This window comes from Gracilinanus agilis, chromosome 1, assembly GCF_016433145.1.
Source record: "Gracilinanus agilis isolate LMUSP501 chromosome 1, AgileGrace, whole genome shotgun sequence".
Lineage (NCBI taxonomy): Eukaryota > Metazoa > Chordata > Mammalia > Didelphimorphia > Didelphidae > Gracilinanus > Gracilinanus agilis.
In genome coordinates, this window is record NC_058130.1 from 582174085 (window position 1) to 582187462 (window position 13378).

General features: G+C 37.4%; 1 protein-coding gene across 1 annotated transcript in view; it reads right to left on the minus strand.

Moving 5' to 3' along the window:
- Window positions 1–13378, minus strand: part of ZNF516 (zinc finger protein 516) — a 147538-nt gene that overhangs the window by 7635 nt on the left and 126525 nt on the right. Inside the window, exons 3-4 of the mRNA XM_044667203.1 lie at window positions 8066–9556; window positions 1057–1161 (exon numbers count right to left, since the gene is read on the minus strand). Of these exons, the coding sequence (XP_044523138.1) occupies window positions 1057–1161; window positions 8066–9556 (1596 nt within the window). The remainder of the gene's footprint in view (window positions 1–1056; window positions 1162–8065; window positions 9557–13378) is intronic.

Below are 13378 nucleotides of genomic sequence, written 5' to 3' on the forward strand. Positions count from 1 at the left end.
AGAGAGAGAGAGAGAGAGAGAGAGAGAGAGAGAGAGAGAGAGAGAGAGAGAGAGAGAGAGAGAGAGAGAGAGAGAGAAATAAGGCACCAGCTCCTAGCCTGTGGCCGGAAAATACCAATTTACCGTTAACACTTACTGTAAGAGAGGCTGATAATGGCAGCCTAGGGCCACTGCCCTTTTTAATTCAGACTTCTCTGCTGAAGAAAGCAATCACTGACAGCATTAATTATCAGTGTATGTGTAAAGGGTCCCTCTTCTTGCATTACTTACCATTTGGCCTCTGTCATTTTGCATCAGCCTGGCTTATGTATGCATCATTCACACTTCTGATAAGAACCTGCTAGCCTCACTGTCTCTATGCTGTCTCTCCTGCTCACGTGGCGGGTATCCTGACACAGGGCAGTTTCACCCAGAGTGTTCTCAAGTAGGCAACGCTATGATTTTTTTAAAAGGGGGGGAAGAGGGCTGGGGCGGGCTGTGGGATTTTATAGCACATCACTGACCAGTGGGAAGGGGATCAAGTTTCATGGAACATCATTCTAGTCAAAATCAATGAGGAGATAAAATAAAGCCTTATGTTAGGCTTAAAAGAGGCACTTTGATTTCAATTTGTGCTGGTGGCAATAGAATTCATTAGCATATTTATTTCTGAGTAGCCTACTCTCTAATTAAAATGGAACATTTGCAAACAGGCTTATCTCAAATTAAGCCAGGAGGCACTTGGATAGGAGGGGAAATCAGGTGAGGGACAGAAAGCACAAGTTTAATACTTATATAAAAGAAGGAGAAAAAAACCTTGATGTAGGGGAGAAAATTCATACATATATTAAAATGTTTATATATATTATGCACACTCACATATATTTATATCTGGATGTAGGTGTGTATATACATATGTTATACATATACAAATATATGTGTGTGTGTATATATATATGTGCACACACAATTTTATTAATAAGTAAATAAATCGATCAGAACAGAATTGCGCCATGGATGAGATCACTTTTGTTTCAGTTGGATGGATCAAATGACTGGTGAGGGGGGAAATGATACCTGTGTGAGACCGCATATGGGTCCTTAGGTGATTAGGCTGGGTAAAGCCTTTCCCACATTCTATACAGATGAGTTCTCCTTGGCGGCCTTGCGTCCGCAGCATTCCTGTGGGAAGATGGTGGTGGTGGTGGTGATGGAGGTGGTAGTGGCCGAGGTGGCGGCAAGGAAAAGGGAGAGGGAGGGGAGAGAGAGGAATGGGTAGAGGAAAACATTATGCCAGAAGAAAACATCATTAGTATGTCTAATGTGTCATTATGTGAGGCTACCTTCAGGCCCTGGATGACAACTGTCAGCCTTCATCTAGGCACCGGCTGACAGGCCAGGCACACACAGGACTGCAAGAATGCATAAATTACATTGAATTAAAAAACGTTCCCCATGATGTGCCCGCACCAGGACTGGCATGTCAGGTGTGTGCTTTTCAGAGCAGCTGGATCCACTTCTCAGCCATCACCCAGCTTTGTCAAGCAGTACATCAGGCAAATCAAAGTGACTCCAGCGTGGCGGAGACAAGTCACATGGATAATAGGAAGTGAGTAGAACCAGAGCCCGACTGTCCCCCCTGGGCTGCAATACCTGGGAGACAAATGCAGAGTGAGTGCAGCCATCACAAACTGATCAAACCTTTAGCCCTTGCTTACCTGTCTGCCTGGGCTGCTCTGACCTGAGACCTCTGAGGCACAGACGAAAGACATCTGTGAATGAAAGTGTCATTCCAGACATTTGGAGCTAGGAGCAGCCCAAGCGGGTTCCTACCCACTTTGGTAAACATGTTTTCTAGGCCATTAGCATTTGTGGAAAGCTACTCAAATCTCTTCTTTTTCTCCAAAGGTCAGTTTACAGTATCTGACTTAAAGGACTGGTCTTTGTCTTTTTTCTGCTGATCAAAAAAGACACGTTTGACTTTTATGGGAGATTGGGTTCAGGCTTTTAGTGGTTTCTGCTGTTTGCTGGCATATCTTTTCTATTTGGGGAAGAAGTTCTCCTCTGAAGGAAAACAAAAAGTCTTAATGCTTCTATAGGATATTGCTCGCCTTTAGAAAAATTTCTTGGTGTTTTGCCTTTTTCTCCAATGTTACAACGACTGATGGAAAAAGACAAGATGTTAATTGGAAAAAGTTATGCTTCTCCTCTTAAACAGTATTTACATTTAACTTAAAAAATCAAATAAACAACTGTATTTTCTAGCCTAAGTCATTTTATTTCTGTAAACAAGAGGAAATGAGCTTTTCTGGTTGGTCAATAGATCATCTAAAAAACTAATGGAGTCATTTTATCCCTACTCTTCTCATTTTGACATGCTACCTCCAAGAGTTTCTAAGATTCTATAAAAAATTATACATTGTACTTGATATTCTTAAAAAGAATTCTGAATTTTATCATCCTGTTAAGAAATATAATTTTTAAAATGTTATTGGCAATGGAAAGGAAAGGCAAAAGTGCTAAACTTAATACTCCAATTAAAGATGAATGGGAATTTATTACAGTCCCTAGAAATTAGAAACTGGAAAGTATAATATATAGTATTATTATCAATATGATAGTACTATCTTTTATCATAAATATAAGAATCTTATGCCTAGAAACCCATTTGCCAAATAGTTGCATTAATCTACTTAGACTTAAGGAAAACAGTTTATCCAAATTCCATTTGGTCTAGATAAATTGCAGTGATTAAAAATTCTTTGCATCTTTTTTCTAGTCATTGCCATATAATGTCCAATTAACCTCAAATAAAAACTGTTTAATCTTTCTTGATGTTCAGATGATAAAGACTGTGTGTGGAACACTTAAACTACATGAATACAAGTACATGGAATGTTTATGATCAATGTATAACACTACCAGTCTAGCAACCATAGCTTCTTAAATGCACACTCAGTCATATGCATTCCTTCCACTTGAGACAGTGGAATGCTCAGATGTTTCACAGCTTGAAGATGATCCTGAGTTTTTCAAAATACAAGATTTGTAAAGTCCCAACAAGCTAAAAAATCTTAGATTACTGGCAATGTGTTGGTGAAAATCAACTACCAAACAGCAAAGAGCACCCACAGTAGTAACGCGGTTCTTTTAAAACACTAATGTAAAAATGTTTGAACTGATCAAATGAGATAATTTATATATAATGAATTTTGCAAATGTTAAGGTGTAACAAAAAGGTAACTTATTATTGTTTTTGTTTCCTGGGTCTCCCATACAAACACACAAAAACTCTTCCAATCCACTGGTATTCTTTCATTTATTCAAATGCATATTAGAATGCTGGCTTGCCTCTAGTTATAATTTTTAAAGGATATTTTTTTTCCTTTAAAAAAAGAGGAGGAAGCCACTGGGCGGCTTTTCAGCTGTCATCTTGCCCTTTTTAGTCAAGACTGCTCCAAAATTCTGGGTTTATCAAAAAAAGGTTATAAACTTGTTTTGCATTGAAGACTACCTGGTGAGCAAAAACCTCACACAATGACCTGGAAATTTTAATCATGTAGGGAAAGTATATTTAAAAGTAAAAGGTAAAATATTATGTACACATTATGAAGTGTACAATTAAGAATTACTAACAAGTAATCCAAGATATAATTTATGGGCAAGTTAACATAGTTTAAAATAAGATAACATTTTAAACCTCTTGTGCTTGATATTTTTATTTCTAAAAGACATATTCCTTGAATATTCACCTATTAACTTCTATGCTTTAAACAAAAAAAAAAACAAACTTTGAACCTTTCCAAAAAGAGAATATAATGTAAAAGGAAATTGTTCCAAACTACATTATACTTGAAGTACTGTGATCAGAAATCATCAGTTTTCCTTTAATACTCACCAAAAAAGAATAACTCACAATAACTCATCTTTATACAGCATTTTTAAAGTTGGCCAAATGCTTTCCTCACTACAACTCTATACCTTTTTAGACTAAGAAAAAAATCTTCAAAGATAAATAAATAAATCCTAGGGCATTGTGGGCCCCATAATAATAAATAGCACAATTCTTTCATGCTACTAGAATAAAATTATTTCTCTTCCAACTCAATTTTTTAAAATAGGAAAGAAATCAGTTTAAAATAAAAAAGCACCAACACCCTTGCCACTCTTCCACCAAGGAGCCAATACACAGAAGTTAGGGGTTAAAAAAAATTTTTTTTTTAATTAAAAGCACCAAATAATTTGTTCTACTGGTGTGACTTCCTACTAGACAGAATTTAGGTAAGTTAATGTCTCCATTTCAAAACTCCATTATTTAGAGAGTTAAAGTATTCCCCCAACTGATGAAAACCACAACTCCCCCATGACATAATACATGGACTTTGACCAACACTGAGGTCAACAATTCCATCAATCACACCAACCTGGTGATGAACCTCACCAAACTCATGTAAGTGACCCTCCATATGAACTATATATATTGCCCTTAGCAACATCCAGACATTGAAATTCATAGCTTGATAGGACCTGACAAAGCTTGCACTCAAATATCATAACCTTTAAACTAGGATCAACTCCAGTCCACAATGAAGTTTCAATTTATTGTAAAACATTGTGGCCAAAAGAATTTTGTTTTGTTTTGATCTAAACTGCATTCAAAGAATTTAGAGCTAAAAGAAAACTTAAGAGATCACCTGATCTAATCACATTTTGCAAATAAGGAAATCAAGACTTTAAATATGTGAAGAAAAAAGTTCTTTGTGGATATATACACAACAGTTATACTATTGCTCAGTCTTTTAAATTTAATTTAATTTAGACACAATTTTTAAATGGTATTAAAATTGTACATAGGAATATTAAATATTTTTAAGAAGGAAAGCCACTAAGTTATGTGTTAGTTATTGTTCAGCCTTGACACATGACACAGAGATTTTAGATTGGATTAATAACACATGTGCTTTGAGGGACAGAAAGGATGAAAAGATCAGTTTGGCATGGGGGAGGAGAGTTTTATTTTTTGTTTTTTCTTTTAAAAAATTGAGCGGTATCAATGGAAAGAGCACAAGATTTAGAGGCAAAAGGCTTAGCATCAAATCCTGTTTCTATCCCTTCAGAAGCCAGTTCCAACCTACCTTTAGAGCATTATTATGTATTATTCTATTCTCCTTTCCATACTCTATTACCCAGCCTTCTTGCTATTCCTCACACATGACACTCTATGTCTGCATCCATGTCATTGTACAGTTTGTCCCATGCATGCTCTGCTCATCTGTGTCTCTCAGAATCACTAGTTTTCTTCAAAACTCAGTTCTCCTTGAGAGTAGAAACTGACTTTTTACCTTTTCTTTATTAATTCAGGCAATTAGCACATTGCCCACAACACAGAAGCTTAATAAATATTGCCTGACTGAATGATTGACCTACATGAAGCCTGTTAATGCGAATATCTTCATGACCTTTGGCAGGTCAATTACTGGGCCTCAGTTTCCTCATTGTAAAATGAGGGGTTTGAAAGAAATGACCTAAGACAGTGATGGGCAAAATACAGCCGGCTGGCCAGATGTGGTCCCCTGAAATGTTCTATCTGCCAGCGCAAAGTTATTCCTAATCTGACGAATACAATGGGTAGGATACAATACAATGAAACTTTAAAAGAGTTGTCTTAGAAACAGACTGATAGATGAGCATTTCCTTTCCTTTGGCCCCCTCTTTAAAAATTTTGCCCAGTCACTGACCTAAGAAGTTCTTCCCAGCTCTAAAACTATGATCCTATTATTTCATGCACAGATAACAAAATACAATTTCCACCTCTTACTACAACTGGGTATGCTGTGGATACTATATGTTAAATATCATTTGGTTCTGTTTAATAATTTTTCTTTGTTATAAAAGGCAATCCTATGGGTAGAGCAGTATATTAGAAAATCACTATAGAGTTGAAAACAAGAGGCATCAAATAAAATTTAAAAATAAATCTTTCCTGGTTCCCCTTTGCTAATAAAATAAAAGTAAAATCTAGGGAGAAATGGCTGAGTCAGTAATTATTATTTCATATTCAACCCTTCGCACAATTTTGCATGCCACTCAAGATCCCACCACCTTCATTCTAGAAAATTCAGAAAGATCACTTAACTATGAGAAATAGGAACAGAAGCACTGCATTAGTCAACATGATAACAGCATGAGAACAGAATGGACCTTACTATCAAATATCTACTACTTCACAGGACAGAGAATCTCATAAACTAAACGCATTTTATTTTCTTTAACATAAGCAAATACCTTTATTTCTTTAATAGAGGTATGATGCCTTTTAATTTAAGGACTTTCAACCAAAAAGGCTGAATAATAACAATAAATATTGAGGAAGTTCTCATAATAGTGAGAACTGTGCTCAATTATTCAATCTTAAGGGCTGGTTTTTTTATAAGAATAAGGACAAAATGCATGATTTCGGTAGGATAGAGAACTCCCAAATAAGGGAATTCTCTCTACCAGTGGAGGTAATTTGTATCATTAAAAGAGTTGCCTAGAGACCTGAGAACTCGAATGATTTGCCCAGGGTCAGTAAATCATTATCTGTCAGTCAGAGGCAGGATTTAAACCCAGGTCTTCCTGGGCTTGAAGCCAGTACTCTATCCATGACATACAACATGCTGCCTCTCAAAGCTTCTTCATACATGATTCTAAATTCTCTAGCAATCAATTTTGCTTACCACTATTTCACAAAACCAAGAACAACTTCTTTCCCTTGAGAAGTCTATTTCCACTTTCAGAAAACAAATATTCATTGATCAATCATCTGCATTACTGAAGGAATTCATTCATTCATCCATTCACTCTTTTGAAGAAATAATTATTCTGCATTCCTTTATATTTTCTTTGCCTTGTTTTTACTCAAATCAAGGTCAATATCACCAAGAGGAAAATGACAAATCCTTAGAGTGGGGGGTTTCCAAGTGTGGTCTGAAGAAGACCTGGGGGGGGGGGGGAGGTCCCCTGAGGCCCTCTCAGGGAGTACATGAGGTCAAAACTATTTTCATAGTAATACTAAGATATTTTCATTTCTAATATGGTAAAAATCTAGCAAAACCAACAGATACAGCTCCCATGAACATAATTATGGGACCAAGGGAGGTGGGGAATAGATTTGAAACAATTTTAAGAGTAGAAAGGAGTCCTGGGAAGGTATATAACTGTTGCCTCAGGGAAAAATTTCAAGTATGGAGTTTTTTTGTTTTTTAAATAATAAATCCTCAGTGTTCAGGAACTTATCTTCAGTTTGTGTTTCAAAATATCGTTTTTGTTTTTTTTTTAAGCTAAACAACATACTTTACAAGCTCTGTATCGCATGGGAAAACTGTAAGCAGTTTTCTTATTAAAGACCAATGTAAAAATAGAGAAAAAGGATCCTGCAATCCATTTTAAGAATACTTTTTTCCTGAGTTTATTCATTTCTAAGAATTTTAAGTGGAATACTTATATGATGTAAAACCTTGTTTACTTGTTTCTGAACACCAAGTGTATATATTTTAAAATAATATACATATAAAAATAAAACTTAAAACAGTCATTCAAAATGATTACTCTTGTCTTTTGAGAAATAAGGACAATGAACAGCCAAGGATTCTTTGTATAGAATGACAAAGGAAGTAAATCACAATCCAGACTGCCTCTTCCTGGCACACTTCTGTGCAGAGGAAAATTAAATGGGTTCCCAAACTCACATCATGCAGGAGCCTAGAGAGACCTAATTTTTCCCTAAAGCAGGAAAGTTTATGATGTGTACTAACACCAGCACATCACTAGGGTATTAGTGTTACAAGGGAACTGAAACATCTGTGTAACTCTACCTTGGCTCAAAGTAGTGGGTGAGGGAATATAATAGAAATGCTCTGCAGTGAAACAGATCCATCTGACCTGCCTTTGGAAAGTCACGCAGCAGGTGGGAGCAGCATCCATGACCCTCCAAGAGGGAAAAAATTACTCAAACTGTCTCAGAAAAGACATTGCTTGGGAGGGGTCTGCTTACATAAATGACTCAGAAGTCACAGAGAGGAAAGGAGAGCACGAGAAGTCTTACCTCTATGTTCTAAGGCAGGGCCATTAGCACCCCAGCTCTGGTAGAGCGTAGCAAGGTCCTTTGGAATGTACGTCTTGAAAATGTTTAGAATGTCCAGGCGTTTGTCGTGTCCCTCGGATGCTGGCTCTTGTTTGAGGGGGTGTAAAACGGAGGGAGCTCCTGTCCCAGTGGCCTGAGCTTGCATCACCGGGCTTCCCCTGGATCCCACGCTGCAGTTGGCCAGCGTCCTCAGCTCGTGGGCAGCCTTGTTGTGGGGCTCCCGGGGAGACAGGGAGGGACCTTCGGGTTTCAAATAATGCTCGGTTTTACACAGAGGCTGATACTGGGGCTGAAGGTTGAATTTGGCCTTCATGGAGTCAGAGGAACAGTGTTTATTCGAGGTGGTCAAGCTGGCCCCGACTGGGGCGATCAAGTATTTCTCTGCGGGCTTGCTGTTAGCGAGCTGGGGGTTTGCCCTCGAAATGACCGTCTGAGTGGGCGTCACACTCCGGCTGTAGCTGCCGCCGTGCACCAGTTTGGAGTTGGTTTCGTACTTGGGTTTCAGCTGCGGGGAGTGGGTGGCTGAACCGTATTGCTCTTGGGTGTGGGTCATTTTGGTTTGCCGATACCCATCGGGACCTGACGCCCACGGCTCGGAGGTGCCACCCAAATGGCTGTCCTTACTCTTAGGCATACTAGCTGGTTTCGCGGTGACTCCCAGAGGGGAAACGCTTTTGGATGCTGGCAAGCCGCTGGGGCCCTGGGTGCGTGTGAATCGGGCAATGGGCAAGGGCTGACAGTCTTTCCCGCCAAGGACAGGCGGGGGACCGGTGCGTCCACTCCTGGCAAGAAATACCACGCTATTCTTGATACCCTTGTAACCATTTTGCTGGATCCACTGAGGAGCCATCGAGTTGCAGCTCACTTTGTGCCAGATTCTTTTGTGCATCCACAGAACTTCTGGGTAGTAAGTCTTGTGGTTACAATAAGGACACGGGTGGACGATCAAAGCAGCCTGCAAGGACGAAGCGATATCCTTATTCCTGGAATCATCTCTTGTAGACTTCTCACTTAAATCGAGTGGAATCAGGTCTGGGGCTGTCATCATCACCTTTTTTCCTCCCCCAGGATAGTCCTTGTTGTGCAAATCAAACAGCTTTTCTTTAGGATGACTAACCTGACTGTCTAAGGAGACCTGAAGATCTACTGCCATTTCTGAATAAGTCTGATCCATACCTGAAATAAAATCAACGTTATTACCAGAGCCCGGAATCTCTTGGTTACGGTGAAACACTGGCATTTTTAAGTCAAGGGAGCATCTGTGTTGTTCGGCATTTTTAGATGCATCTTGGACGTTATTTTCAAGTATTGGAACAGAAATGGCTATTCCTAATTTTGATTCACTGGCCTTATTTTCTGGCATGTTAGCATTTCCAAACTGACGGCTGTGATCTCCATGAGGCAGCACCGTAGGAACCTCTTCAGAATAGTTGCAATTGTGCGGCTTTCCTCCTAGAGAACCCAAAGTAAAATAAAAAGTTACCACCTCTCATTAAGGCATGGAGGCAATATTCAAAGGAAATTTAATAACTTTACAGAAATGCCATAAAGATACACTGCAGTCTATTTTCAAGAAAATGGCAATAGTGGCCAGGAACTCAGATGACTCTGACTGAGTCTCCCTGATTTATGGGTAATCCATAGTGAAGAACCATATGATGATGCCTAGTTTGCTTAAGAGGATACAAAAATCAGAAGGAGTTGATACTTTAATAAAAAGGCAAAAGGTCAGATTCTTTAGCCTTATTCAGTGTTTGTGTTTCTATTATGAGCATCTACCTTCAAACCACAACATGTGACTCCCAGTGGGACTTAAGTGCCTTCAGAGGTGGCAGTTTGCAATTTTTTAACATTTTTTCACAGTTTGAAAGTCTTTTGTCAGAGTCCAGGGCAAAGTTGCAACCTAATGGCACAAAGAACAGATTGAGCTCTCAGTATATGGTCCAGTGTTTTCTAGATAACTTGGTTTTAGTGTATGTGTGGTGGGGAGGTCAAATAATGTTAAATAAGGTTTTACTGCTGATGATAGGTTCACAAAATATGTTCAATTAAAACCTTTGATGATCAGTTTAAAAATATGCCAGAAGGTAATTCTCTGTAGGACATGAATAATGATTTTTAAATGAAAAAAATAATTGCTAATAATCACTTTAAATTCTTGAGCTTAATAATCAAAAAGATGTAAATTAAAATAATATTGGAGAAATATTTCACAACCTTCAAATTGACAAAAATAATTAAAACAATGGCATAATGTTAGTGGGATTGTGGAGAAACTTTTACACTATTTTGTTGATGGGAGAAATTTTTTTGAAGAAAATTGTGGCAGTAAACAGTAAAATGTCCAAAAATAAACATATCATTTGACCTAATAATTTTACTTTTGGAAATAAACCCTACAAGTGTTATCAAAAGCAAAGCAAAAAGCAGCTGTTCAAAAACTTTTATAATAATATTATATATTTTTTAATTGTAAGGAACTGAAATGTCCAAAGTAACAGAGAATGGTTAAATAAACTTAGTCAATTAATGAAATTGAATAATATTATTCAATTAAGAATGTCAAATGTGAATAAGACAAAAATATGGGAAGATCTTCATGAAATAATTCAAAGGGGAAAAAAGAACCAGTAAAACAGAGATCATATTATCTCTAACCATATAAAAGACAAAGTGAATTTAGGAGACAAAAAAAAGCTTTTGAAAATTTTGACTAAGGGGAAAACCAGGATATTTTGTGTTGAAATTAATTTAGTATAAAAATTTATTTAACAAGTTGAATTAATTATAAATATTTAATTCTAATAAGTCACTTAATTTTTTTGAAATTAAACAAATTTACAAGTGAAAGAGAACTGCTACAGAATCTGGCTCATGAAAATAAAAGTTAAGTTGTAGAGGGGCTACCTATACCTAATTGCAACCTATCTTTCCAGCCCTGTTTTCATCTATTCCTCTACACATACTCTGTGTTCTAGCTAAAGTATACTACTAGCTGTTCCACAATCTTGTTCTGCCCCCTTATAATTGCCTTCCCAGAGGATCACCCATCCCTGATCCTTGGAATGAAATCTACTCACAATTCTACCTGTTGAATTCCTCTAATTCTGCAAAGCCCAACCCAGGTACTACCTTCTCCATGAAATCTTCCTTGAAACCTTCATCAAAAAATTCTCTCTCCCTCCTATTTCCTGTATCATTTTATCTAGATCCCATCCCCTCTCCTTATCACCATCTAGTCTGTATCATATTTATTTGTGTTCATGTCTCAATGGGTTTCCTATGGGTAGGGGCTGTATTATTTCCTCTTTATACTCATGGGACCTAACAAAGTGCCATGTAGCTTTTTGTTTTTATTTATTTTGGGAGTGGGGAGGTTCAGGGAGACAGGGCAAAAGGAGAAGGCACTGAACCTGTAAATTCATTAGTGTGGGAAACTCTGAATAAGGAAACAGCTTTCATTCATGCAGATTTGCAATATTGTTTGTAATTTATAATCTCAGAGTTACCTAGAGTACTTAAGGGTTATGTGGCTTGATCATGATCTCACAAGCCAGGACAGTATATAAAAGAGAAAGGATTTGAACCCTTTGACTCTTTGACTCCCAAGTGCATCTCTTTATCCACTACATAGCACAACCCAACACCTTGCCTATAATAGGTGCTTAAAAGAGTTTATTTACTTGCACAAGAAAATAGAGTAATTTGAGACATAAAAAGTAAGGAGCTTGTCTTATTCATTATTACTTAACAGTATTAAAAAAAGCCTCAAAAGTCATTGTCTTAAGCTCTTCCAAAGTAAATGCAAAGTAGCAAGAATTTTGTTTTTAGTGGCCATAAATGAAAATCTCATATGCCTCAAGAAGGAAAAAATAAGTGACTGGGCTAGGTATGACATTCCCATTTCTTTATTCATCAGGGGAAAATGCTACAGGCCACAGGAAAGAAAAGATTTCAAGTTGCAAAGGATCTTGGGTGATCTAGTCTAACCCCTTTAACTTACATTTGAAGAAACTGAAATCCAGAAAGTTTAAGTTACTTACCCAAGGTCATTCAGGTAGTAAGAAGCAGAGAAAGAATTGTACCCAGGACTATAAATCCAGTTATGAATCATGTAAAAATGTGATCTCAGATAGAAGAGCTTGGTTGCTCACAGAAAATAGGAAGGAAGAGTCTGCCAGACAAAGAAGGACAGAAGAAACTGGGAAGATAGGAAGGGAAAGAAGGGGGGCAGATTTTATATAACTTATTAGAAAAAGAGAAAGTCAACCAGTGGAAGGAATAAATGTATGCATAGCTATATTATATGATCATAAACAATGTCACAGGAAGGCATACATACAGTGAAATTTTCCCCATAAGTGGGGGTGGGGAAGAGATTTCAGAAGCATTTTATTGTCACTCCTTGATAGCAGCCATAATGATTTTGTGACATCTTACAGCACTAGCATTTAAGTGTTATTGGATATTCTAAAGACTTTAAAAAAGATTTAATTATGCTACCTTTAGGAAGTTTTGAATTCCATAAGCTTATTTACAATCCATTATATTAAGAGTATTTAACTTTAGGCTTGGCTATTCCAAGATTCAACTTCTGAGTCTCTACCAAGACTTTGTCTTATGTCTGTGTCTTTCCTATCCTTAGATAATCTGAGGGAAGAACATAGAATCCAAAAATTTTAATGTCCTCTCAATGGCTAAATTAACAAATTAATACTAATAGCTTATGCCTATGTTGAAGGAGTGACTTCATGTGAAGATTCTCTTTGACAAGGATCTGATAGATAGGAAACAAAAGAGAATGTTAACATCTCAAAGTCTCCTCTGTAAAAAAGTGTTGTAGAAATGTTCTAATGTGTTTTGACGTTTTAGGGAAACTTCTCCAAACAAATGCATATGGCTAAAATGGAACATAATGGAATACAGAGAGAGAGAGAGAGAGAGAGAGAGAGAGAGAGAGAGAGAGAGAGAGAGAGAGAGAGAGAGAGAGAGAGAGAGAATAGACTATTAAATGTTTATTTTATGCTAGGCACTATTCTAAGTATGGTGGATACAAAACAAATAAAACAAGACAGTAGCTAGACTCAAGTCAACTTACATTCTAATGGAAGACAAAACATAAAGGGGATTTTAAAAGAGGGGTGACTTACTTGGGTTGGGGTGTGGGGGCCTGATGAAAGGTAAAACAATTTAGAGAAAGAGAGAGTTAAAGCTGAGAGTGAAGTAAACAGGGAGGGGGAGTTGAATCCATTTATTTTCTACTATTAGTTCCAG